The following is a 27,354-nucleotide window of genomic DNA, read 5'->3' as shown; positions in this document are numbered from 1 at the left end:
AGCGGGGTGGGTGGAAATTTGCTTTAAATGGCCAGAACCTAAATTTCAACCAAAGGAGGCAGTGGAGTTCTGGAGGGGTTTTTTGTGTCACCTCCGTATTGTCCCTCCCTAGGGAAAGGGGGAAGCTGGAGGAGTTCTGGGAAGGGAAAAGGCTGTGTGGGATCATCCCAGGACTGGGTCCTGCCTCTTGGCTTCCCTTTTCTCAGCAAAAAGAAGAGGACATGGGTCAAAAAGAGTAGGAACAGATGGAGATGCATGAGGCCAGGCTCTTCAGTGACAGGACTCAGTCTCAGGCTGCACCAGGGGAGGTTCAGGTTGGATGTTAGGAAGAAGTTCTACACAGAGAGAGTGATTGCCCATTGGAATGGGCTGCCTGGGGAGGTGGTGGAGTCACCATCATTGGAGGTGTTCAGAAGGAGACTTGATGGGGTGCTTGGTGCCATGGGTTAGCTGTTTGGGTGGGTTGGATTGGTGGGTGGGTTGGATTGGTTGATGGGTTGGACACGATGATCTTGAAGGTCTCTTCCAACCTGGTTTGGTTTATTCTAATAAAGTTTATTATTCTAATAAAAGGACAAGGGGCAAAACGGAGCCAGGAGGCTCCCTCTGAACAGGAGGAGAAACTTCTTTGGTGTGAGGCTGCTGGAGCCCTGGAGCAGGCTGCCCAGAGAGAGAGAGACTTGTGGAATCTCCTTCCCTGTGGAGCTTCCAAACCCACCTGGCCGTTGTGCTCCTGGGCAAGCTGCCGCGGGTGCCCCTGCTGGAGCGGTGGGGTTGAACTGGATGCTCTCCAGAGGTCCCTTCCCACCCCCACTGTGGTGGGATTGTGTGTGTGAGTCTGTAAAAAGTTATGATGCATTTCCCCCCTCCCCCCTTCCCCACTCTTCAGTCATTCAGCTCCACTTCCTATTTCTAACGCAGCCCAGAGGAGGGTGACCCTGTGTTGCTTCGTGTTTGGGTCTGCCTGGCCTTGCTTCCTTTTTTGGTAATATTTGCTTGCTGGGCACATTCCAGTGGTGTCCAAAAAGCCACTCTGTGTCTATTTTCTTCTCCTTCACAGAAGGCATATTAAAAGCAGGAGCTTTTCTTTTACTTCTTTTTTTTTTCCCCTCCCCCTCCTTTTACTTTTTCCCCCTCCCTTGCACGTTACTGAAAAACAAGGTCAGCCCAGCAGCTGCCGTGGCTTTAATAGCGTTTCATAACCCAGCCTACAAACCCTGGTGGGTTTAGAAGCTTCTCTCTCTGTATCTTTGTTTTTTTGCCAGAGGAAGGCTTTTGGTTGGTTTGTTGTTCTCAGTGCAAACCCCACGGTGCTGTTATTAATTCCAGCCTAACCCAGGCCCGGATTACCGGGCTGGGAGAAGTCGGAGCGGTTAGATGCTCGATACCGAGCAGTGGTTAAGTCACATGCTGCTGCTGGTAGCTCAGCTCCTGCTTCTAAGCAGCCCCAGCAGCTGTCTGAAAAGCTGTGAGCTCAGCCTGGTGACGTGGGCCCCGTGGTACATTATTCATGTTGTATTTAATTGCTCTGCTCCGCTTTGAACTCCTGCTGGAGGCGGGGAGAGGAGCGCGGAGGTTGGCTCCAGCGAGGATGGGGTTGCCTTAACTTTGGAAGCTGGGGAAGATGGAGTATTATTACTGTCCCCGCTTGCTGAAGTTGCTGCAGTATTTGTGGGTAAGTGTGGCTCTTCAGTGTGGTTCCACCTGCCAAACTGGGCTGCTTTGGACTGTTTTTCAGCAGTCCTGAGGGCGTTCAGCTGTAGCGGTGCCTTGGCTTTGCAGCTTCCTCCTGGCCTTTCCGAGCGGGTAAGGGTGAATTTGGGATTCGTGGTGGTGGCTGAGAACAGCTATTTCTAATGCTCCCTTAAAAATGAGGAGACTGCCAACTGCTTGGACGTGTCTCAGAAAAGCTCCTGGTAGCTGGAATCTCTTCCTTGTTTGCTCTTAGGCAAGGCAGTTACAGTTTTGCATTAGGAAGTCCTTCCTCGTGCGTTGAAAAGCATTCCCTGCGCCCCGGGAGGCTGCTGCTTCCAGGAGCTCCTTCCCCTCTTGCCTGCCAGGATGCCTGGCTGTAGACCTCTGGGTATTTACAATTCTTGCCTTGATGTTTGATTTGGGTGTGTTAAGAGGTTTCACTCAGGGTTGAGCACTTCCCCTTCCAGCGCTGCTTGGCCGTGAAAAGCTTTCTCCCAACCTGCTGCTCCTCTTGTAGGCTTCGAAGGGTTAACTTCTGCACGCTGGCTGCTGCTGGTCTGATATCTCTCAGAGCTCTAAAAAGGTGGATTTGATTTTTTTGGACACCTTGAACCTAATTACCTTCTGGTTTAATCTGGCCTAATTAAATAGCCCTTTTCAGTTCTTGGTGGTATGAAGTAGTGATGTGTTCAGCTGTAAATTCAGTGCACGGTCAGCGCCGACACCTTAAACCTTGTCATGGTAGCTGCCTGCTAGCGTGGTTTGAAACTCCAGCAAGTTGGAGGCTCACATTCTGAGCTGAGTTGTGCAATCCTTGCCTTGGATGTGCTTTGCTCAGCAGTAAATTGAGGTGAGATTAGGTTGCCTGCTGTAAGTTTGTTGGGGTTTTTTGGTTTTGGTGGCTGGGAGAGAACATAATACTGGAACTGGGAATTTGCTTGAAGATCCTGGAGGTTGGACTTGATAGTCTTAGAGGTCTTTTCCAGCCTTTATGATTCTGGGATCTTATAGAGTCAGAATTGTTAGGGGTGGAAGGGAGCTCAAGGCTCAGCCAGTTCCAACCCCCCTGCCATGGGCAGGGACACCTCACACTAGATCAGGTTGATCTTAGAGGTCTTTTCCAGCCTTTATGATTCTGGGATCTTATAGAGTCAGAATTGTTAGGGGTGGATGGGACCTCAAAGATCAGTTAGTTCCAACCCCCCTGCCAGGGGCAGGGACACCTCACACTAGATCAGGTTGATCTTAGAGGTCTTTTCCAGCCTTTATGATTCTGGGATCTTATAGAGTCATAGAATTGTCAGGGGTGGAAGGGAGCTCAAGGCTCAGCCAGTTCCAACCCCCCTGCCATGGGCAGGGACACCTCACACTACAGCAGGTTGCTCACAGCCACATCCAGCCTGGCTGCAAACACCTCCAGGGATGAGGCTTCCACCACCTCCCTGGGCAACCTGTGCCAGCATCTTCTGGCTGTAGTGTTGTAGGACATGGAAATCTTGGGATGCTTCTTAAGTTTTGGGGTGAATGCTCTTGGTGGTTTGCTTGGTGTGAGAAGCCTAAAGAAAAAGCTCTCTGAATGCTTTTGCTTTCACATCTGCCTGGTGGTTCCCTATAAGGACAGGGGTGGGGGAGGAAAAAAAAACCAACAACAACCCAACAACAGCAAAGCAAATGGTTGGATCAGCCCAAAAGATCCCTGGGATGAGATCTAATACATGTTGTGCAGTTTTAATCCAACTTTGTGTTGCTTTCTGTGTCACTGTGCTCCCCTGGAGGTCTTTGTGTACTTTTTTCAGGCATTTACATTAGCCTGCAATCTCCTGATGCATTGCAAGGAGATGCTGGGAGGACAGGTGTGATGTTCATGATGCTAAATACATCTTTTAAAGCTGTTTTAAGGGGGAGGCTCTGCCTGCTCTGTGACTTTCTTGACTTGAGCTGCAGGAAACCAAGGAGATATTGATCAGCTCTTGCTCCTTAGCATCAGGGGTAACCAGAGATGTTTGGGCTTAGTTGACCAGCTTTGTGTTGAAGTCATTTAATCCATCCTGGGGAGCCAAGATCCTTTATTCATTAGGGAGACATACCTGTGGAAGCTGTAACTCTTAATTGAAAAAGGAATTACAGTGACAATCCAGTTTGAAAGCTGCAATAGCAAGTTATTGACAGGTTGCATCTCTTCTGCTGCATTTGTTTTACTCCTCTGCAGTAGTGGTGGAGTTGATGGGCTCCAGAGGACCCACTGAGTGCCAGCTATCTGCTAATTGCTTGCTGAGTCCTCTTTAAAGAGGATATTTGTTGTGATGTGTAGGGAAGCTGGAGGTGGGGAGATTCAGGCTGGAGGTGAGGAGGAAGTTCTTCACCATGAGAGTGGTGAAGCCCTGGAATGGGTTGTCCAGGGAAGTGGTTGAGGCCCCATCCCTGGAGGTGTTTAAGCCCAGGCTGGATGAGGCTCTGGCCAGGCTGATCTAGTGTGGGGTGTCCCTGCCCATGGCAGTGGGTTTGGAACTAGCTGATCCTTGTGGTCCCTTCCAACCCTGACTGATTCTATGATTCATGGAACAGTTTGGGTTGGAAGGGACCTCAAAGATCATCTTGTTCCACATGCCTCCTGCCATGGGCAGGGACAACCTTCTGCTAGACCAGGCTGGATGAGGTTCTGGCCAGGCTGATCTAGTGTGGGGTGTCCCTGCCCATGGCAGGGGGGTTGGAACTAGCTGATCCTTGTGGTCCCTTCCAACCCTGACTGATACTATGATACTATGAAAGTGTCAGAGGGAAACCTCTTACTATGTTTTTTTTGAGCATAGTATAGAATTGTTTTGGTTGGAAAAGGTCTCTAAGGTCATTATTGGGAATATTAGGATATTAGGAAGAAATTCTCTGCAGTGAGGGTGGGGAGACACTGAAACAGGTTGCCCAAGGAGGTCATGGCTGCCTCCACCCTGAAGATGTTCAAGGCCAGGTTGGATGAGGCCTTGAGCAGCATGGTCTAGTGGGAGGTGTCCTTGCCCATGGCAGGGGGGATTGGATCTAGATGATCTTCAAGGTCCCTTCCAACCCAAACCATTCCAGGAATCTATGAATTATCAAGACCAAACAAGGTGGTCAGCCCAAGTGTGTGTGAAATGATGGCTGACCACCAAGAGGTGGTAGGCAGGGGTGTTGGGTGACAGCTCTGAGTTTCTGAAGGGTCATCTTTGTGTGCAGCAAAACATTTTGTTCCATAGGTTGGGTGAGGTACAGGCAGAGTTCTGTCCTGTAATTCAACCTGGAGCTCCCTTGCCAGCTGGAGTTGTGGTAATGAGGAGAGGAGTGAGCCTTATCAAACCTGGATCCTTTCCACCCATAATGAGGCACCCCAGAGGACTCTGAAATTCTGCAGCTTGCTCTTGGTTGAGGGTTTTCTCCAGTGTGATGTTTAACACTGGCACAGGGATTACTGAGAAGCAGGTTCCTAGGAGGGCTGAGCATCAGACTTGATGGTGACAGAAGGGTGGCTAATGAGAATGACTGCAGGAAAATAAAAGGAGAACAATAAAAGAGGAAGCCAAGAGCGCTGATGGAGCCTTCCAGGTAGCTGCATAAAGCTTGGATGAGTCTTTAGGATGGCCTGAAGTTCCTGGCTGGTGTGGTAACAGAGTCTGGTGTTGGGCTAATGGATGTTTCTTTGAGAGGGGAAAGAGCAGGACTCTCTTCCCCCTCAGTAAGTTGTCTCTTTGTACTCTTATGTGTTCTTGTAGCTGGGAGAGGTTTCTCAGAAGCTTGTGGTTTGTGGCTCCAGCAGCATATTGATCCTTCTCTGGTTCTGACCATTCAGACTACAGATGGTGTGAGATGTAGCCTGTGTGACGTGCAAGTGAGCTTTTGCTGGAGATAAGGGGGGAAGGGTCCAGGCTTCCTCTTAGGTCTGTCTGCAGCCCTTGGTAGGTCCACTGAAGGTTGGTCCTGTGCTTTCCTGTAGTCTTCTAGAGATGCTGCTCTTCCTGGTGTTTCCAGGGCTGGCTGTTCACCACCCAGCTGGAATCAGCACTGATTCCTCTTGCTGCCCTTTCCATCAACCTGGAATCCAGACTTGCCAAGTTGTTCAGTTGCCAACTGCACTTGGTACCTGGAAGCAGAGCACTGCATGTTGATCCCCAGAGGCTTTACTTGGTACCTGGACCCCTTCACTCCACACACAGATGGACATGAAGCAGAGCACTGCTTTTTGATCCCCAGAGGCTTTGCTTGGTACCTGGACCCCTTCACTCCACACAGATGGACATGAAGCAGAGCACTGCATGTTGATCCCCAGAGGCTTTGCTTGGTACCTGGACCCCTTCACTCCACACACAGATGGACATGAAGCAGAGCACTGCTTTTTGATCCCCAGAGGCTTTATTTGGTACCTGGACCCCTTCACTCCACACACAGATGGACATGAAGCAGAGCACTGCTTTTTGATCCCCAGAGGCTTTCCTTGGTACCTGGACCCCTTCACTCCACACAGATGGACATGAAGCAGAGCACTGCATGTTGATCCCCAGAGGCATTGCTTGGTACCTGGACCCCTTCACTCCACACACAGATGGACATGAAGCAGAGCACTGCTTTTTGATCCCCAGAGGCTTTGCTTGGTACCTGGACCCCTTCACTCCACACACAGATGGACATGAAGCAGAGCACTGCTTTTTGATCCCCAGAGGCTTTGCTTGGTACCTGGACCCCTTCACTCCACACACAGATGGACATGAAGCAGAGCACTGCATGTTGATCCCCAGAGGCTTTGCTTGGTACCTGGACCCCTTCACTCCACACACAGATGGACATGAAGCAGAGCACTGCATGTTGATCCCCAGAGGCTTTGCTTGGTACCTGGACCCCTTCACTCCAAACAGATGAGCATGAAGCAGAGCACTGCATGTTGAGCACCAAATGCTTTGTGGTCATCTGTGGTTCAGAGACTGAGTCACAGCTCTCTGTGCTCCACATCATCACTTCCTTCTCTGCTCTCTCATGTGCCTTATTCCTAGCCATGATCTTTTCATCATCTTTAATTGCTTAATCATTGTAATTATGCATTCAGGTGCCAGTCTTTCAGTGACTGTGTTCTATCTTTGTTGTGTCTGAGGGTTTTCCAGGGTACATAAGGTGTTCCTCATCCCTCTTCCAGCTGGTGAGGAGCCTTGCTGCAGCTGATAGAAGGCATCTTTAGGGCTGACTTGCATAAGATGTGAGAACCTTGGATCCAGACTTTGTGTTGACAGGATTTTAATTGCTATCCTGTAAGAGTGGTTTTGGTTCCTCTTTATCAGGTTGCCCCTCCAAAGGAAGTGGCAGCTTGCTAATAGCAGGGCACTGTGACACAGTCACTGCAGGAGCAGTTTGGTGGGTGAGGGGAGGAAACCAGAACTGTCATGTCACACACAACCGTGTGCCAGGGCTGGTGCTTCTCCCTGCTTGGAGGGGAAGGACCTTCTGGCTCTCTATAACTCCCTGACAGGATGTTAGAGGCAGGTGGGGGTTGATCTCTTCTCCCAAGGACAGGAGATAGGACAAGAGGAAATAGCTTCAAATTGCTCCAGGGGAGGTTTAGGTTGGACATGAGGAACAATTTCTTCCCCTTGAAGGTTGTCAAGGCCTGGCCCAGGCTGCCCAGGGCAGTGGTGATGGAGTCCCATCCCTGAAGGGGTTAAAAGCCATGGAGCCGTGGTGCTCAGGGGCAGTTAGAATAGAATAGAATTAACCAGGTTGGAAAAGGACTTTGAGATCATCCAGTCCAACCTATCACCCAGCACCAGCTATTCAATTAAACCATGGCACCAAGTGCCTCATCCAGGCTCTTCCTAAACACCTCCAATGATGTGGACTCCACCACCTCCCTGGGCAGCACATTCCAATGACCAACCACTCTCTCTATGAAGAACTTCTTCCTAACCTCCAGCCTGAACCTCCCTGGCACAGCTTGAGACTGTGTCCTCTTGTTCTGGTGCTGGGTGCCTGGGAGAAGAGACCAACCCCCACCTGGCTACAACCTCCCTTCAGGGAGTTGGAGAGAGCAAGAAGGTCTCCCCTGAGCGTCCTCTTCTCCAGGCTAAGCAACCCCAGCTCCCTCAGCCTCTCCTCACAGGGCTGTGCTCCAGACCCCTCCCCAGCTTTGTTGCCCTTCTCTGGACACCTTCCAGCATCTCAACATCTTTCCTAAACTGAGGAGCCTAGAACTGGACACAGGACTCAAGGTGTGGCCTGAGCAGTGCTGAGCACAGGGCAGAATGACCTCCCTGCTCCTGCTGGCCACACTGTTCCTGATGCAGGCCAGGATGCCATTGGCCTTCTTGGCCCCCTGGGCACACTGCAGGCTCATGTTCAGCCAGCTGTCAACCACTACCCCCAGGTCCCTTTCTGCCTGGCTGCTCTCAGCCACTCTGCCCCCAGCCTGTAGCACTGCCTGGGGTTGCTGTGGCCATGGTTCAGTGGTGCCCTGGCAGTGCTGGCTTCTGGTTGGACTTCAATATCTTTTCCAGCCGCAGCAATTCCCTGCTCCTGACTCTGCCTTTCAGGCAATCTCGGGAGGCAAAGCCCCTTGCTGTTGGAGAAGCACTTCCCTGGCCCCTGAATGCTGCTGTGGAGGAGGAGTTCTGCGTGGTGTGGCGTTGCTAGGAGCAGCCAGAGACGCAGAGCCGGGCCAGGGAAGCCCATTCCCTGCAGGAACACAAGGGAGTGCTGTTCAGCCGCCGTTGGCCACCTCCTGGCCCGCGTCCTGCTCAGCCTCAGAGCTCACCAGGCAAGCCAGGGAGCATCCAGGAGAGGCTGCTGGGGTTAGCTGTGCTGTGCAGTTTAATTTGCCAGAAAAGGCTTTTGTGGGATAGAACATGCCAGGGGAGCTTGGCATTGGGCTCCTCAGTTCAGGAAAGCTGTTGAGCTGCTGGAAGGTGTCCAGAGAAGGGCAACAAAGCTGGGGAGGGGTCTGGAGCACAGCCCTGTGAGGAGAGGCTGAGGGAGCTGGGGTTGCTTAGCCTGGAGAAGAGGACGCTCAGGGGAGACCTTCTTGCTCTCTACAGCTCCCTGAAGGGAGGTTGTAGCCAGGTGGGGGTTGGTCTCTTCTCCCAGGCACCCAGCAGCAGAACAAGAGGACGCAGTCTCAAGTTGTGCCAGGGGAGGTTTAGGCTGGATGTTAGGAAGAAATTCTACACAGAGAGAGTGATTGCTCATGGGAATGGGCTGCCCAGGGAGGTGGTGGGGTCACCATCATTGGAGGTGTTCAGGAGACACTTGATAGGGTGCTTGGTGCCATGGGTTAGTTGATTAGGTGGTGTTGGGTGATAGGTTGGATGTGATGATCTCATAGGTCTCTTCCAACCTGGTCTACCCTATCCTGTCCTATCCTATCCTATCCTATCCTATCCTATCCTATCCTATCCTATCCTATCCTATCCTATCCTATCCTATCCTATCCTATCCTATCCTATCCTATCCTATCCTATCCTATCCTATCCTATCTCATCTCTCAAGGGCCCTTCCAGCCCCTAACATTCTGTGATGCTGTGAGCTTGGCACAGTAAGTTTGTGTTGGGTAAGAAGGAAGCACCTGAAGACTTGGTTGTTCTAATGTTATGGTGCTGATGCTGTCCCTTCTGGGCTGGGAGCAGCTGGAGCTGGGGGGACTCTCTGCTTCCCCCTCCACTATCCAATCATAGAATGCACTGAACTGGAAGGGACCTCTAGAGGTCTCTGCAGTCAGCAGGGTCATCTCTAACTAGCTGCAGCTTGCTCAGAGCCCTCAGCAAGCCTGACCTTGAATGTAGCCCCGTCCCTGAAGGTGTTTAAGAGCAGGCTGGATGAGGCTCTGGCCGACTTGATCTAGTGTGGGGTGTCCCTGCCCATGGCAGGGGGGTTGGAACTAGCTGATCCTTGTGGTCCCTTCCAACCCTGACTGATTCTATGATTCTATGACCTCAGAGATCATCAAGTCCTACCTATTACCTAACACCTCATGACTAACTAAATAACCCCAGGGATGGGGCCTCCACCACCTCCCTGAGCAACCTGTTCCAGTGTCCCACCACCCTCACCACAAAGAACTTCTTCCTAGTGTCCAGTCTGAATCTACCCTGCTCTAGTCTCAAACCCTCAGAACCACAGAACTGTTGAGTTTGGATGAAACCTTTGAGATCCAAGTCCAGTTGCCCTTTGTGCTGCCATCTGCCCCTGAAGCAGTGAGTCCTGATGGAGGGGGGCTTGAAATGGTTTGTAGAACCTCATTTATCCCTCCAAAGCAGAGGGAACTTTGCTGCCCTCCCTACTAATATTTTGATGTAAAGTTGTTTTGACTCAGTTCCTGCTTTCCCATGTTGTTGTCTGGGTGGCTGATGCTGGGAGGTGGCCAAGTTCCCACTATTGTTCCTGTTCTTTCAGCAGTTGTGAGCTGTTGGTCCAGCCAGAGCGTGTTTACTGGGCTGAAAGGAAGCAGCTTTGGAGGGGGAGCAGCTTGAGCATGGGGCAAGGACTTCTTTGTGGTGGACTTCCCTCTGAGTGCAGAGCTGCTCCTCAAAAAGAACTTGAGGCTCATCTTGAGCCTGAATGAAGCTGGGAAAGGAAGGAAGGATTTGGTTTAGTGAGGTGTGGTAGATACCTGCCATGTCCCAGAATCCCCTTCCAACCCTCACCATGCTGGGGTCCAGGACCTCTGGAGATCATCCAGTCCAACCCCTCTGCTCAAGCAGGGGCACCCACAGCAGCTTGCCCAGGATCACAGCATCCAGGTGGGTTTGGAACCTCTCCAGAGAAGGAGACTCCACAACCTCTCTGGGCAGCCTGCTCCAGGGCTCCAGCAGCCTCACACCAAAGAAGTTTCTCCTCTTGTTCAGATGGAACCTTCTGTGCTTGTGCCCATTGCCCCTTTTCCTGTCACTGGGCACCACTGAGAAGAGTCTGGCCCCAGCCTCTTACTCACACCCTTCAGCTATTGATCAGCATTGATGCTTCACCATCAGCTGGTGTTGGAAGGGGGCAGCTCCTCCGTGGGTGGGAGGGTTGGTGGCTGCCCCAGTGTTTGCCATGCTCCTGATCCTCTGCTGCAGGAGTCTGAGCTCTTGGGCAACCCTGAGAAGGGGGGCAGGAAAAAGGGGGATCTGGCTAAGGAGATTCCTGCTCTTACAGGGTGGGGATGGATGGCCCCATCCAGCCCACATCATGGGGTGGCTGCTCTGATGGAAGGTGAGCTGCTGGCTGGGCTGTGATGCTTCAAGCCTTCTTAGACCACCTTTTGTCAGATGGATCAGAATTCCCTGGTGGTATTTTAAGGAGGAGGACTGAAACTGGTGGATCTGGTGGTGTCCCTGGGGTGGGGTTTCAATGCCTTTGCAGGAGGGGGTTGGTGGGGAGGGGGTTTGATGGCTGCTCACAGGCAGCAGTAAAACTTTGCCAGTTAAAAGAGGAGGAAATAACTTTGAATGCCTCCTCCTGCCAGGTTGTCCATTCTCATTTGCACATAATTTGACTCTGCTTCCTGTTGGTGTTTGGAGCAGAGGTAGCCTGTTCCCATCCTTGCTTTCTTTCCCTTCACCTTCCTCCTTTGCCCTGTGAGGAAAGTCTAGCAGTTGGAGGTGGTTTAGACCATGTTCTGCCCTCAGGAAGTATCTCTTGAGGATAGTTGCCCAGGGAGGTGGTGGTGGGAGTCACTGTCCCTGGAGATGTGTGGCCATGGCACTTGGGGGCATGGTTCAGTGGCCATGGTGGTGTTGGCTTGATGGTTGGACTGGGTGATCTTAGAGCACTTTTCTATGATGCTGTGTTCTCCCCTGCTTAACCTGTGGGAGTCCATTAGGTGAGGTGATGGAGAGATGCCTGTCTCATCTTGGATTTGATGAGCACTGGGCCATGGCACTGCTCTGTTCTGTCCTCCTGGAGCCAGAAAGTCCTTTGCCAGCTGAAGCTTCTGCCCTGTGGCTGCCTGGCATCTGAAGCAATTGCCCACCTGGAGGTGGGACCTTGGTTAAAGCAGGATCAGTGGTGTGTTGGGATGGTGCCTGTGATCAAACAGCAGCACTGCTCCTCAGAACACATCTAAGGCAGCCTGTGGTGCAGCCTGTGGTGCAGCCTGCTGCTTTGTGTTTATTTCCATGGCCATATTTTGATCTCATTGTGCAAATGGCTTCCTCTTCTCCCATATCAGTTTCACATTATGCTGCTTGTTGACATTAGATACCTCCTGCTGCAGGAGAGCTCCTGCTTTTCCACAGCACCTTCCTTAGGTGATCCAAAAGCTGATCACAGAATCACAGGATGAAGGCACCTCTGGAGGTCACCCAGTCCAACCCCACCTTGCCAGGGCAGGGTCACCTAGAGAAGGTTGCACAGGACAGCATCCAGGTGGGTTTAGAATGACTCCAGAGATGGAAGCTCCACCAGTTCTCTGGGCAGCCTGCTCCAGGGCTCCAGCACCCTTAAACTCAAGAAGTTCCTCCTCATGTTTAGATTGAGCTTCTGATGTTCCAGTTGGTGCTCATTACCTCTTGTCACTGGGCACCACTGATAAAAGCCTGGTGACATCCTCCTGGCACCCACTCTTGAAGAATTGATCAGCATTGATCAGATCCCCCTTCAGGCTGCTCCTTTCCAGCCTAGAAAGCCCCAATTCCCTCGGCCCTTCCTCCTCACAGAGCTGTTCCAGTCCCCTCTGCATCTTTGCAGCCCTTTGCTGTTCCCTCTCCAGCAGTTCCCTGTCCTGCTTGAACTGGGGAGCCCAGACCTGGCCCCAGGACTCCAGATATGGCCTCACCAGGGCAGAGAAGAGGAGGAGGAGGATGAGAACCTCTCTGGACCTGCTGGCCACACTCTTCTTGATGCACCCCAGGAGACCTTCCTGCACCTAACTGACACTCTTGGCTTTGTGGTCATCCAAGCCTTAGCTTCTTGCGAAGCTTGGAGCTAACTTGTTCGTCGTTTCAGCTCGCAGGGGGAGGGAATGTCTCCTGTTGGTTTGGTGATGCTCATCAGCCAAACAACCTCCATCCTGGCTTTTTGCAGTTGTGCTGAGTGGGGAAAAGCCTGCAGCTCTCCATCCCTGGCTTGCTTGGATCCCTTTTGACGTCACCACAATGTAAAGAAACCGCGGTGGTTCGCGCTTCCCGGAGTGTTTGTGCCCTAGGAGTTTCCTGCTTCTCCTTTGTTGTTCTGTTTTCCCTCCTCCATTGAGATGGAAGGGAAGTGCCAGATGATTAGGTCCAGGAGCTTTCAAACAGCCCAGGGTATTTTTAGCTCCTTCCCTCTGCTCTAAGGTTGATAGCTTTGTTTGACTCCGAAAACAATTCCGGGTAGGGGAAGAAAACCCTCCGGGTGTTCAGGATGTTTAACTGGGTCGTTCTCCAGCTCAAGGGAAAGAGAGCTTGGGGGGACAGGAGAATGAGTGCTTTCCACAGCACTTGGCTCTCTGCTTACTGCAGTTGTTGCAGGTAATCCCACTGAGGTTGGAGTTGTCTAAAGCCTTGGAGTGCAAGGGGGATTTCTCAGCTGCTGCAGGATGTTCAGCGCGCGGCACTGAGGTCGATGCTTGGCCTCAAAGGTCTTACAGCCGTGGAACAGTTTGGGCTGGAAGGGACCTTCAGGATCAGCTAGTTCCAACCCCCCTGCTATGGGGGCAGCCTCACAACAAAGAAGTTTCTCCTCCTGCTCAGATAGGACCTCCTGGCTTCCACTTTGTGCCCCTTGCCCTGTTGCTGGGCACCACTGACAGGAGTCTGGCCTCTTCCTCTGGTCCCCCACCCTTTTAGCTCTTGCTGAGCATTGAGCAGATCCCCTCTGGGGCTGCTCTTCTCCAGGCTCAACAGCCCCAGCCTTTCCTCCTCACAGAGATGCTCCAGGCCCCACAGCATCTTCAGAGCCTCTGCTGGACTCTCTCCAGTAGTTCCCTGTCTGTCCAACTGGGGAGGGCAGAGCAGTTTACCCCCTTCATGTCCCTGATGCCTTGTTGGGGTTGTAGACTTTCAAGCGCCTCTCTCATCCTTGCTCCCCAATCCTCTAATGCTCTTTAGGAGTGGTCATTTCAACCCTCACTTCCTGAGCCACCAGATGCACTTTTCCTGCTTGGTTTCTGCCTCTCTCTCTCCCCCCAAGTCATTGTTACCTCAGATGAATGTACAGACTGGGAAGGTTGGGATGTCAGCAGGAAAGAGAAAGGATGCAAAATGGGGTAGGGGGAGATTTCCTCCCTGCTGTCCTGCTTGCAGAGGCTTTTGGAGACAAAATTCATGTCCTGTCACAGGGGAGAAGGGACAGGACAAGGGACCACAGGCAGGGAATGAGCCCTGGAGAAGTAAGTTCTGTTTTTACCAGCCCCAAAGCATTGAGGCAGCAGCACCCAGCCCAAGGAACAGCATTTCCATGTTCCCATTGCTCTGGGGACAGCTCACATCTGATCCTCAGCCTGGCTGGGGGTGTTCCAGAGGGATGCTGCAGGGTGCCAGCTGTACCTGGGGGTGTTCCAGAGGGATGCTGCAGGGTGCCAGCTGCACCTGGGGGGTGTTCCAGAGGGATGCTGCAGGGTGCCAGTTGTACCTGGGGGTGTTCCAGAGGGATGCTGCAGGGTGCCAGCTGCACCTGGGGGTATTCCAGAGGGATGCTGCAGGGTGCCAGCTGCACCTGGGGGTGTTCCAGAGGGATGCTGCAGGGTGCCAGCTGCACCTGGGGGTGTTCCAGAGGGATGCTGCAGGGTGCCAGCTGCACCTGGGGGGTGTTCCAGAGGGATGCTGCAGGGTGCCAGTTGTACCTGGGGGTGTTCCAGAGGGATGCTGCAGGGTGCCAGCTGCACCTGGGGGTGTTCCAGAGGGATGCTGCAGGGTGCCAGCTGTACCTGGGGGTGTTCCAGAGGGATGCTGCAGGGTGCCAGCTATACCTGGGGGTGTTCCAGAGGGATGCTGCAGGGTGCCAGTTGTACCTGGGGGTGTTCCAGAGGGATGCTGCAGGGTGCCAGCTGCATCTGGGGATGTTCCAGAGGGATGCTGCAGGGTGCCATTTGTACCTGGGGGTGTTCCAGAGGGATGCTGCAGGGTGCCAGCTGCACCTGGGGGTGTTCCAGAGGGATGCTGCAGGGTGCCATTTGTACCTGGGGGTGTTCCAGAGGGAGGCTGCAGGGTGCCAGCTGCATCTGGGGATGTTTCAGAGGGATGCTGCAGGGTGCCAGCTGTACCTGAGGGTGTTCCAGAGGGATGCTGCAGGGTGCCAGCTGTACCTGGGGGTGTTTCAGAGGGATGCTGCAGGGTGCCAGCTGTATCTGGGCAGTGTGTGGGGGATTTGTTTCTTTTCACACACTGATTTTCTCTAATTCCCTCCTGTTTTGTTCTCCCTGCAGTCAGAGCCAGTCTCTTTCTGTACAAGACCTGCAGGAGCAATGTGATTTCCTCCCTCCCCACCTCATTTCTCCTTCCTTGTTCCTTCTTATTGTCCTCTCTTAGCTGCTGTTGAAGAAGTTCCATGCAGTGACCATGAGCTGTTTGATTGCTCATGAAACCTTGGCAGAGCTTATTCATTGCTGCTGGGGAAGTGGCAAACCCTGTGCTGTAGCTCTGCAGGGAAGTTGGTGGTTTCCTCCCTGAGGTCTATTTTTCTTGTGGGTAGGAATGTTCTGAGTGCTTTTCTGCCTCTGCATGAAGGGACTCTCTGATGCTTGCTGTAAGAATAGAATGAATTATCACACAACCATAGAACTGTTTGGGTTGGAAAAGCCCTCTGAGGACACTTGAGTCCAGCCATCAACCCAACACCACCACAGCCATCAAACCAGGTCCCACAGTGCCATGGCCTCACATTGCTTGAACACCTCCAGGGGTGGGGGACTCCACCACCTCCCTGGGCAGCCTGTGCCAATCCCTGACCACTCTTGCAGCAAAGAAATTCTTCCTAATCTCCAACCTACCCCTCCCCTGGCACAATTTCAGGCCATTTCCTCTCCTTCTAGCACCTGAGACTAGGGAGAAGAGACCAAGCCCCACCTCACTGCAACGTCCTTGCAGGAAGTTGTGCAGAGCAGAGAGGTCTCCCCATGGCTCTTGTAACAATGTGTGCTTTGTGAATAGAGTGGAATAGAGTAGACTAGACTAGACTAGAATAGACCAGGTTGGAAGTGACCTTTGAGATCATGGAGTCCAACCTATCACCCAACACCATCTAATCAACTCAACCATGGCACCAAGTGCCTCATCCAGGCTCTTCCTAAACACCTCCAGGGATGGTGACTCCACCACCTCCCTGGGCAGCACATCCCAACGGCCAATCTCTCTTTCTAGGAAGAACTTTCTCCTGACCTCCAGCCTGAACCTCCCCTGGTGCAGCTTGAGACTGTGTCCTCTTGTTCTGGTGCTGGGTGCCTGGGAGAAGAGACCAACCCCCACCTGGCTCCAACCTCCCTTCAGGGAGTTGGAGAGAGCAAGAAGGTCTCCCCTGAGCCTCCTCTTCTCCAGGCTAAGCAACCCCAGCTCCCTCAGCCTCTCCTCACCGGGCTGTGCTCCAGACCCCTCCTCAGCTTTGTTGCCCTTCTCTGCCCTCTGTTCATCTGCCCTCCCAGATGAACATTCCAGAACCTGGATCATTCCAGTGATGCAGAACCCTCTGGCCACTGCAGCCCCTCCTTGCCCACCAGTTTGTCAAATAATTATGAATAATGATCTCTGACAATAATATAAGGGAGGGAGGGAGGGGGTGGGAGGAAAAGCTGGCAATGGAACTTCCATCTCTTCTTTGTACTTGGCTGTAGTTGGACACAATGATCTTGAAGGTCTCTTCCAACCTGGTCTGGTCTCTCTTCTCTCTTCTCTCCTCTTCTCTCTTCTCTTCTCCTCTCTCTTCTCTCTTCTCTCCTCTTCTCTCTTCTCTTCTCCTCTCTCTTCTCTCTTCTCTCCTCTTCTCTCTTCTCTCCTCTTCTCTCTTCTCTCCTCTTCTCTCTTCTCTCCTCTTCTCTCTTCTCTCCTCTTCTCTCTTCTCTCCTCTTCTCTCTTCTCTCCTCTTCTCTCTTCTCTCCTCTTCTCTCTTCTCTCCTCTTCTCTCTTCTCTCCTCTTCTCTCTTCTCTCCTCTTCTCTCTTCTCTCCTCTTCTCTCTTCTCTCCTCTTCTCTCTTCTCTCCTCTTCTCTCTTCTCTCCTCTTCTCTCTTCTCTCCTCTTCTCTCTTCTCTCCTCTTCTCTCTTCTCTCCTCTTCTCTTCTCTCTTCTCTCCTCTTCCTCTTCTCTCCTCTTCTCTCCTCTTCTCTCTTCTTCTTCTCCTTCTCTCTTCTTCTTCTCCCTCTCTCTTCTTCTTCTCCCTCTCTCTTCTTCTTCTCCCTCTCTCTTCTTCTTCTCCCTCTCTCTTCTTCTTCTCCCTCTCTCTTCTTCTTCTCCCTCTCTCTTCTTCTTCTCCCTCTCTCTTCTTCTTCTCCCTCTCTCTTCTTCTTCTCCCTCTCTCTTCTTCTTCTCCCTCTCTCTTCTTCTTCTCCCTCTCTCTTCTTCTTCTCCCTCTCTCTTCTTCTTCTCCCTCTCTCTTCTTCTTCTCCCTCTCTCTTCTTCTTCTCCCTCTCTCTTCTTCTTCTCCCTCTCTCTTCTTCTTCTCCCTCTCTCTTCTTCTTCTCCCTCTCTCTTCTTCTTCTCCCTCTCTCTTCTTCTTCTCCCTCTCTCTTCTTCTTCTCCCTCTCTCTTCTTCTTCTCCCTCTCTCTTCTTCTTCTCCCTCTCTCTTCTTCTTCTCCCTCTCTCTTCTTCTTCTCCCTCTCTCTTCTTCTTCTCCCTCTCTCTTCTTCTTCTCCCTCTCTCTTCTTCTTCTCCCTCTCTCTTCTTCTTCTCCCTCTCTCTTCTTCTTCTCCCTCTCTCTTCTTCTTCTCCCTCTCTCTTCTTCTTCTCCCTCTCTCTTCTTCTTCTCCCTCTCTCTTCTTCTTCTCCCTCTCTCTTCTTCTTCTCCCTCTCTCTTCTTCTTCTCCCTCTCTCTTCTTCTTCTCCCTCTCTCTTCTTCTTCTCCCTCTCTCTTCTTCTTCTCCCTCTCTCTTCTTCTTCTCCCTCTCTCTTCTTCTTCTCCCTCTCTCTTCTTCTTCTCCCTCTCTCTTCTTCTTCTCCCTCTCTCTTCTTCTTCTCCCTCTCTCTTCTTCTTCTCCCTCTCTCTTCTTCTTCTCCCTCTCTCTTCTTCTTCTCCCTCTCTCTTCTTCTTCTCCCTCTCTCTTCTTCTTCTCTCTTCTCTTCTTGTGTGCCCTTCCAATGTCTGTAAAGTCCAATTCCCTGCAGGCTGCCTTCCATTCTGAGCAAGCAGAAGCTGGGGCTGTGTACTTGAGTTTTATCTGCTCAGTTTAGTTGGACATTTAATTAGGAAGGGAAAGCAAATATTGAGTGTCAATATTGAGATACTCTGGGCTTCAGATTACAACAGAGATTGCAGCCTGTGTAGACCCTGGACAAAGTCCTTGGGCTGAAACACTTCCTCCAATCAACTGGGTTTGGTTCTCTTGCTTCATCCCCTCCCCCCCCCCCCCATCTCCTCTTCCCCAGCTTTTTTCTGACCACTAACTGGGTTTTGGTTCTTGTGACAGGTGGAGAAGAGAAGGCTCCAGGGAGACCTTGGAGCTGCATTTCAATATCTAAAAGGGACCTGGAGGAAAGCTGGGGAGGGACTGTTTAGTAGGGCTTGTGGTAATAAGAGGAGGGGGAAATGGTTTGAAAGTGGAGCAGGGGAGATTTAGGTTGGACCTCAGGAAGAAGCTCTTCACAATGAGGGTGGTGGAATACTGGAACAGGTTGCCCACCAGGGGTGTGGTTGAGGTCCTATCCCTGGAGACATTCAGGGTCAGACTTGATGTGGGTCTGAGTAGCGTGCTCTAGTTGAAAGTTTCCCTGCTGACTGCAGGGGGGTTGGACAAGATGACCTTTGGGGGTCTCTCCCTGTGAAACAGTCCAGGTGGGTTGTATTTGTCATGCTGCCATCAACAAGAGCCCACACCAGGGAAAACCCTCTCTGGCTTTGTTCAATGTCATGGGGATTCTTGGATTTGAGGCATGGGAAAGCTCAGTACAGCAAATGGGATAAAGGGTGGAGTAAGAAGCTAACTTACCTCCATGACTTGGCATAGAGGCCATGTCCTGTCTGTGGTTCTGTGATGGTCTGTGTGATGCTGTGGGAATGTCAGAAGAGAAGCCAGGCTTCTGTGGTCTCCAAGAGTAGCTGTGCAGCAGTGCTGGCTTTGTTGGGGCTTGTGTCTTAAGTTTGTTCCAGTATGAGCACACAAGGGTCCTGCCCTGGTGCTGGTGATGCTCAGAGCTGTGTGTGTGAGGCATGCTGAGCCGTGGACACAGTCCTCAGGCTGCTGTGGATCTTGGGCTGGACTGCTGGCTTCAAGGTGGAGGTGGTTGCTGTGGTGTGATCACATCATCTCTGCTCTCAGAATGTGACTCAGATGGATTCACAGAATCACACAGAGTCCCAGCATGGTGGAGTTGGATTGGACCTCTGGAGATCATCCAGTCCAATCTCCCCTGCTCAAGCAGCTTGCCCAGGATCACAGTGACCAGGTGGGTTTGGAAGCTCTCCAGCAAAGGAGACTCCACAACCTCTCTGGGCAGCCTGCTCCAAGGCTCCAGCACCCTCACACCAAAGTAATTTCTCCCTCTGGTCAGATGGAACCTCCTGGGTTCCAGTTTGTGCCCATTGCTCCTTCTCCTGTCCCTGGGCAACACTGACAAGAATCTGGCCCCAGCCTCTTGCCCTCCACAGGTCCTTTAGCTCTCACTGGACATTGCTCAGATCCCTTCTCAGGCTGCTCTTCTCCAAGCTAAACAGCCCCAGGGCTCTCAGCCTTTCTTTCTTGGGGAATGGAATGGAATGGAATGGAATGGAATGGAATGGAATGGAATGGAATGGAATGGAATGGAATGGAATGGACCAGGTTGGAAGAGCCCTTTGAGACCATCCAACCTCTCACCATCTAATCAACTCAACCATGGCACCAAGCACCCCATCCAGTCTCTTCCTAAACACCCCCAGTGATGGTGACTCCACCACCTCCTTGGGCAGCCCATTCCAAGGGCCAGATGCTCCAGTCCAGGTATTTCAGCTGACTGAGTACTAAAGCATTTATCTCTTTTTTTTCCCTGCTTTAAATGAGAATTTGAAGTGGGAACAACCTTTCTTATGGCATGTTAGGTGTGAGAAATGCAGGAAGGCTGGCTGGTCCTTCTGTGAGCATGACAATGCAGATGGCAAAGTGGAGAAGAGAGAGGCATCAGTCTGGAGCATATCAAAAGCAGAAGCTGTTTTGTGCTGCCTGAGGAACCCGAGGAGTAATTGAGTCTGGAGCCATGCAGCTGTGCCTTTAAATAGCCCATCGTGTCAGAGGCAACAGGTTAAATTCAGTTCTCTTACTAATGAACCAGAAAGAGTTGGGGTGGAATGCAGGAGCAGGACAGCCTTACATGGACAGGCTTTGCTTCTCCATGGCTGCTGAAGACAGAGCATAGCTGAGATGGACAGACTAAGGGGCTCAGGATGGAGCTGAAGCTATCCTGAAGCTTTGCAAGTGCTTGGCCAGGATACCTCCTTGAGCATGGGGTGCTGACTCACAGTGAACACTCTCAGGATCTCAGGTAGTGATAGGACTAGGGGGAATGGAATGAAGCTGGAGGTGGGGAGATTCAGGCTGGAGGGGAGGAGGAAGTTCTTCCCCATGAGAGTGGTGAAGCCCTGGAATGGGTTGTCCAGGGAGGTGGTTGAGGCCCCATCCCTGGAGGTGTTTAAGCCCAGGCTGGATGAGGCTCTGGCCAGGCTGATCTAGTGTGGGGTGTCCCTGCCCATGGCAGGGGGGTTGGAACTAGCTGATCCTTGTGGTCCCTTCCAACCCTGACTGATTCTATGATACTTCAATGCATGAATTATGGAGAAGAGTTGGCTAATTGAAGTGGAGCCATGGGGTGTGGGGTGGGAGCTTCAGGGGAATGGGCTTCTGAGCCAGGGTCCCACGAGGGGAAAGGCAAGGCTTCCTTTATTGCAGACTAACACTGTCCATCCTCCTCTGGCACATCTGCTGTGCTGACAAAGGTTTGTTCAGGGATCCAGTCTAGGTGAAAACTAACCCCTGATATCCTTTTGTTATACCCTCAGCTGGATTGTCTTCCCAGTTCCCTGACAGAACTGACCTTTCAGCTCATCCAGTCCGACACTTAGCCCAGCCCTGCCAGGTCACCGCTAAACCATGGCCCTCAGCACCACATCTCCACTGCTTTGAAACCCCTCCAGGAATGGGGGCTCCACTACTGCCCTGGGCAAGCTGCTCCAGGCCTGGACAACCCTCAAGGGAAAAAAAAATTGTTCTTCATGTCCAACCTAAACCTCCCATGGGGCAACCTGAGGCCATTTCCTCGTCCTAACATCGGTTCCGTGGGAGAAGAGAGCCCCCCTGGCTCTAACCTCCTTTCAGAGTGTCAGAAGGTTTCTCCATTCAGCCTCCCCAATCCCACTTCCCTCAGCTGCTCCTCCTGAGACTCATTTTCTAGAACCTTCTCCAAGCATCTCTGGAGTCTCTGTGGCCTCGAGCAGCTCCCACTCATCCTGAGGCTGGGCTGCAGGTTCCACCTGCTGCCTCTCCTGGTGTGTGGATTAGGTGCTGTGCTGTGCTCCAGGCAGCCCTGTGTGGAACTTGACCTCCCAAACCCATACAGTCATTAGCAAAAACTAGCTGCATTTGAGAGCAGGTGAAGCTGCTAATGAGCTTGAAAGGAGCTTGTGGGGGAATAAACTGTGGCTCCAGCATTCTCTTCAGCCGGGTGGGTGGGTTGTAATTTATTGGTGCAGGATCATGCTTGGGAGTTGGAGGTGGGAAAGATGGGAATGAAAGCATCCAGCCACGTTTGAATAACGAGGTCTCATGTGCTGCTGGGGTAATTAGTCATGCAGAGCTGGTTAGCAATGTGTGCTTGCTGCTTGCTGAAGCTGCAAGAGCCTTGATGGATCCAGGGCTGGCTGCGGCGTGAGATAATCACCCCCTGTTTATCCAGGCCAGGAGGTGGGCTTGCTCTGCTCTTGTTCAGAAGCCATCCCTTGCTGGACTGAAGGGGCTGGGTAGCTGAGAACATCTAGACAGGCTGAGCTGTGTTCTGGTGGTTGGTGGCTCTCAAAGGTCCTGTGGATTCACCAGAGGAGGAGTAAAGGGAGCCCATGCGGAACCCACACGCTGTTGTTTAATTACAGCACAGTTGTGAGCTTTTGCCAGCTGGGAAGTTTGAGTGGAGTGCTGCAGAACAGCATGTTCTGGGGGAGCCTTGGAAAGAAAGGAGGAGAGCTGGTTGGTGTGCTCCTGGGGAGCCTGGGATTTCTTGGTCTGTTGTGTGTGTGTGCCCACAGGCAGCAGAGCTGGTCCATGGCAGCGTGCGCTCTGACATGATGGAGTCCCGGCATGGTGGGGTTGGAAGGGGCCTCTGCAGCTCATCCAGTCCAACCCCCCTCCTAAAGCAGGGTCAACCACAGCAGCTTGCCCAGAATCACAGTGTCCAGGTGGGTTTGGAATCTCTCCAGAGAAGGAGACAGCACAGCCTCTCCAGGCAGCCTGCTCCAGGGCTCCAGCAGCCTCACACCAAAGAAGTTTCTCCTTTTATTCAGATGGAACCTCCTGGGTTCCAGTTTTGCCCCTTGTCCTGTTGCTGGGCACCATTGGCAAGAGTCTGGCCTCATCCTCTTGTGCCCCTCAGGTCCTTTAGCTCTTGCTGAGCATTGAGCAGATCCCCCCTGGGGCTGCTCTTCTCCAGGCTCAACAGCCCCAGGGCTCTCAGCCTTTCCTCCTCACAGAGATGCTCCAGGCCCCTTCAGCATCTTTGTTACCCCTGTAGGGCTCTCTCCAGCAGTTCCCTTCTCTCTTAAACAGGGGAGCCCAGAACTGGACCCAGGGCTCCAGCTGTGGCCTCACTAGGGCTGAGCAGAGGGAGAGAAGAACCTTCCTCATCCTGATGGTCCCACTCTTCTTCGTGCATACCTCTGGCTGCTTCTGTGGCTGTTGTGTCCCCAATTTGCTGTGAAGCTGCTTTGTGTCTGCCCTGGGCAGCCCTTTTTGGGGAAGACACTGTTCCTCACATCCAAGCTAAACCTCCCCTGGGGCAACTTGAGGCTGTTTCCTCTCCTCCCATCCTTGGGATCTACAGCTGCCTCTCCTGGCAGCTTCTGATGTCAGCCAGCTTTGGTATGAAGCTCAAGCAGAACCTGGGGTCCCTTAGTGCCTTTCAGCTGAAGGGGTAGGCAAAAAAAATCTTCCCCCAGTTGTGTCTGATGGTGAAATTACATCTGATTATCTTAAACATTTTGCCATGATGTTCATTGAAGTGCAAATCTAAGCACTAATTAGGATGCTGTGTGTGCTCAAGCACCTAGCAGTGTCTTGATGAGGTAGCCAGGAGATGCTAAATTCAGTGCTGCAGGTGGACCCAGGCCAGCAGTTCTTCATTCTTCTGAGGGTGGGAATGGTCAGTTGGGTAGAAAATCCCTTTTCAGGGGAGTTCTAAGCAAGAAATGGACCCAGACCAGCAGTTGTCCAGTCCTCAGAGGGTGGAAATGGTCAGTTGGGTAGGAAATCCCTTTTCAGGGGAGTTCTAAGCAAGAAATGGACCCAGACCAGCAGTTGTCCAGTCCTCAGAGGGTGGAAATGGTCAGTTGGGTAGGAAATCCCTTTTCAGGGGAGTTCTATCCAAGAAATGGACCCAGACCAGCAGTTCTCCATTCTTCTGAGGGTGGGAATGGTCAGTTGTGTAGAAAATCCCTTTTCAGGGGAGTTCTACCCAAGAAATGGACCCAGGCCAGCAGTTCTGCAGTGCTCTGAGGGTGGAAATGGTCAGTTGGGTAGAAAATCCCTTTTCAGGGGAGTTCTATCCAAGAAATAGTTTCATAGTTTCATAGTTTCATTCAGGGTTGGAAGGGACCACAAGGATCATCTAGTTCCAACCCCCCTGCCATGGGCAGGGACACCCCACACTACATCAGGCTGGACAGAGCCTCATCCAGCCTGCTCTTAAACACCCCCAGGGACGGGGCCTCGACCACCTCCCTGGACAACCCATTCCAGGGCTTCACCACTCTCATGGTGAAGAACCTCCTCCTCACATCCAGCCTGAATCTCCCCACCTCCAGCTTCATTCCATTCCCCCTAGTCCTATCACTACCTGATATCCTGAGAAGTCCTTCCCCTGCCTTCCTGTAGGCCCCCTTCAGATACTGGAAGGCGACAATTAGGTCTCCTCGGAGCCTTCTCTTCTGCAGACTGTACAGCCCCAACTCCTTCAGTCTGTCCTCACAGGAGAGGTGCTCCAGCCCTCTGATCATCCTCGTGGCCCTTCTCTGGACACGTTCCAGCACCTCCACATCCCTCTTGTCATAGGGGCTCCAGAACTGGACACAGTACTCCAGGTGGGGTCTCACCAGGGCTGAGTAGAGGGGGAGGATCACCTCCCTTGACCTGCTAGCCACACTTCTCCTGATGCAGCCCAGGATCTGATTGGCTTTGCGGGCTGCAAGTGCACACTGAGAGCTCATGTTGAGCTTTTTGTCCACCAGCACCCCCAAGTCTCTCTCCTCAGGGCTATCCTCCAGCCAGTCACTGCCCAGCCTGTATTTGTGCCTGGGATTGCCTCGACCCAGATGCAGGACCCTGCACTTGCTCTTATTGAACTTCATGAGGTTGGCTTGTGCCCACCTCTCCAGCCTGTCAAGGTCCCTCTGGATGGCCTCCCTTCCCTCCAGCGTGTCTGCTGCACCACACAGCTTGGTGTCATCAGCAAACTTGCTGAGGGTGCACTCAATGCCACTGTCCATGTCCCCCACAAAGATGTTGAATAAGATAGGTCCCAGGACTGATCCCTGAGGGACTCTGCTTGTCCCTGGCCTCCACTGGGCCATGGAGCCATTGACAGCCACTCTTTGGGTGCGGCCATCAAGCCAGTTCCTTATCCATCTAGTGGTCCACCAATCAAACCCATGTGTCACCAGTTTGGAGACCAGGATGTGGTGTGGGACAGTGTCAAAGGCTTTGCTCAGGTCCAGGTAAACGACATCAGTTGCTTGCCCCTCATCTATTAATTTTGTCACCTGCTCATAGAAGGCCACCAGGTTGGTCAGGCAGGATTTGCCCTTGGCAAAGCCATGCTGACTGTTCCCAATCACCTCTTCACTATTCTTTTGAGCGAGTAGTGACTCCAGGAGGATCTGTTCCATGATCTTTCCAGGCACAGAGGTGAGACTGACTGGCCTGTAGTTCCCTGGTTCCTCCTTCTTGCCCTTTTTGAAGATGGGGGCAATGTTTCCCCTTTTCCAGTCTGTGGGGACTTCACCAGACTGCCAGGACTTTTGAAATATAATAGAGAGGGGTTTAGCAACCTCATCTGCCAGTTCTCTCAGTACCCGTGGGTGTAACCCGTCGGGTCCCATGGACTTGAACACTTTCAGGTTCTTCAGATGATCACGAACCTGATCTGCACTTACAATGGGCAGTTCTTCCTCCCCGTCCCTGGCTTTGACTTCCATAACATCAGGAGTGTGGCTAGAGGCCCTTGCAGTGAAGACTGAGGTAAAGAAGTTATTAAGTACCTCAGCCTTTTCCTCATCACAGGTGACCATGTCACCATTTTCCTTTCTGAGAGGGCCCACACCTTCCCTAGTCTTCTTCTTCCCATTAATATACCTGTAAAAGTTCTTAGTATTCCCTTTAATCTCCCTGGCTAGGTTCAACTCAAACTCTGCTTTGGCTTTCCTAACCAGGACTCTTGCTGCTCGGGCAGCTTCCTTGTATTCCCCCTGTTCTACCTGTCCTTCCCTCCACTTCCTGTAGAGTTTCCTTTTAAGTAATAGTGTGTCCAGTAGCTGGACCCAGGCCAGCAGTTCTCCACTCTTCTGAGGTTGGAAATGGTCAGTTGGGTAGAAAAATCTCTTTTCAGGGGAGTTCTATCCAAGAAATGGACCCAGACCAGCAGTTCTGCAGTGTTCTGAGGGTAGGAATGGTCAGTTGGGTAGAAAATCCCTTTTCAGGGGAGTTCTAAGCAAAAACTGGTCCCAGACCAGCAGTTCTGCAGTCTTCTGAGGGTGGGAATGGTCAGTTGGGTAGAAAATCCCTTTTCAGGGGAGTTCTAACCAAAAAATTGGACTATATTCCACAGTGCATTTTGAGCTCCTTCAAGCCATGCAACCACCTGAGAAGGTCATGCAGTGAGCTGTAGGAAAGCCACCTTCTGCAGATCCTGGGTGGAATCAGGTTGTGCTTCTCCCCCCATCTTTGTGACAGGCAACACACCAGAAGGCTGGTTAGATTCCAGCTGAGCTCTGCCTGTCCTCTGTGGTAGGTGAAGGAGCTGCTGACTACTTTGCATGGCAGCTACAGCCCAGAGCTCTCTGCTTGCTGGTTTGGGGGGGGGGGGGATACCAAGTCAGACATAGCCCTGAAACCTTCCAAAATAGCAAAGTGCCTGGTGCAGGATCCCTGTGCTGCAGCAGGAGCTCTGCTTCTCAGTGCAGAGATTGAATTCTAGTGCAGAGAGGTTTGAATTCTGGAGCTCAGATTAAACAGCACTAAAATGGGAGGCAAGTCTCAGATTGCAGCTGTGGGTGCAGGATCTCCATGGAACATCATCCATAACTAGGTCAGAAGAGGGTGGAATTCTCTTCTTGATCAGAAATGTGCAGCTTTTGGTCTGTGTGAGCAAAGGTTTCTGTCTATTTCCATACGACCCCCAACTCTGTAGCTCTTTAAAAGCAGAGCTAAGGGGGTGGGGGGAAAGGTTTTCTCTTTTGGCTGTCTTCCATTTTCACACTGAGGAGGTTTATTAGACTGATTTGGGACTGCATGAAGTGAACAGAATGTGGTCAAAGTTGAAGAGCAGAATCATGTGCCCCTGGGCAGGGACAAGAGGAACAGCTGAGGGAACTGGGGTGGTTTAGTCTGGAGAAGAGGAGGCTGAGGGCAGACCTCATCCTTCTCTACAACTCCTTGAATGGATGTTGGAGTGAGGTGGGAGTTGATGTCTCCTCCCTAGTAACTGATGAGAGGAAGCAGCCTCAGGTTGCAGCAGAGGAGGTTTAGGTTGGATGTTAGGAAAAGTTTCTTTGCTCCAAGAGTGGTCAGGGATCAGAACAGGCTGCCCAGGGAGGTGGTGGAGTCCCCATCCCTGGAGGGGTTCAGGAAACCTGTGGCCATGGCACTTGGGGACATGGTTTGATGGCCATGGTGGTGTTGGGTTGGTGATTTAACTTGATGATCTTGGAGGTCTTTTACAACCTGAATGGCTCTCTGATTGTATTCTGGGACTCTCTAAGAGTAACACAGGGAATGAGATATGGAGCCTTATGTTTTGTCAGCAAAGTTTTTCTCTTGGGAGGTAAGTTACAGGTTGGTGGAGGTAGGATCATAGAATCAGTCAGAGTTGGAAGGGACCACAAGGATCAGCTAGTTCCAACCCCCCTGCCATGGGCAGGGACACCCCACACTAGATCAGCCTGGCCAGAGCCTCATCCAGCCTGGGCTTAAACACCTCCAGGGATGGGGCCCCAACCACCTCCCTGGACAACCCATTCCAGGCCTTCACCACTCTCCTGGGGAAGAACTTCCTCCTCACCTCCAGCCTGAATCTCCCCACCTCCAGCTTCATTCCATTCCCCCTTAGTCCTATCACTGCCTGAGATCCTGAGCAGTCCCTCCCCAGCCTGTCCCCTCCTC

The 27,354-nt window shown here is 52.1% G+C and overlaps 1 protein-coding gene across 4 annotated transcripts in view; it reads left to right on the top strand.

The window, feature by feature from the left end:
• Positions 1-27,354, top strand: part of KIAA1671 (KIAA1671 ortholog) — a 120,239-nt gene that overhangs the window by 51,917 nt on the left and 40,968 nt on the right. The window contains exon 1 of one of the 4 annotated variants that reach the window (XM_068163296.1): positions 1,564-1,675. The exons of the other annotated variants lie outside the window; for them this stretch is intronic. Coding sequence (XP_068019397.1) covers positions 1,625-1,675 — 51 coding nt within the window. The 5' untranslated portion in view covers positions 1,564-1,624. Of the gene's footprint in view, positions 1-1,563; positions 1,676-27,354 lie in introns of those variants that run through there. 4 annotated transcript variants of the gene reach the window in all.

Source organism: Melanerpes formicivorus, unplaced genomic scaffold (genome assembly GCF_026170545.1).
Source record: "Melanerpes formicivorus ecotype bairdi unplaced genomic scaffold, bMelFor1.0.p_v2 SCAF_72, whole genome shotgun sequence".
Classification (NCBI taxonomy): domain Eukaryota; kingdom Metazoa; phylum Chordata; class Aves; order Piciformes; family Picidae; genus Melanerpes; species Melanerpes formicivorus.
Note: the sequence above shows the minus strand (reverse complement) of the source record. Positions and strands in the feature narration are given on the sequence as shown.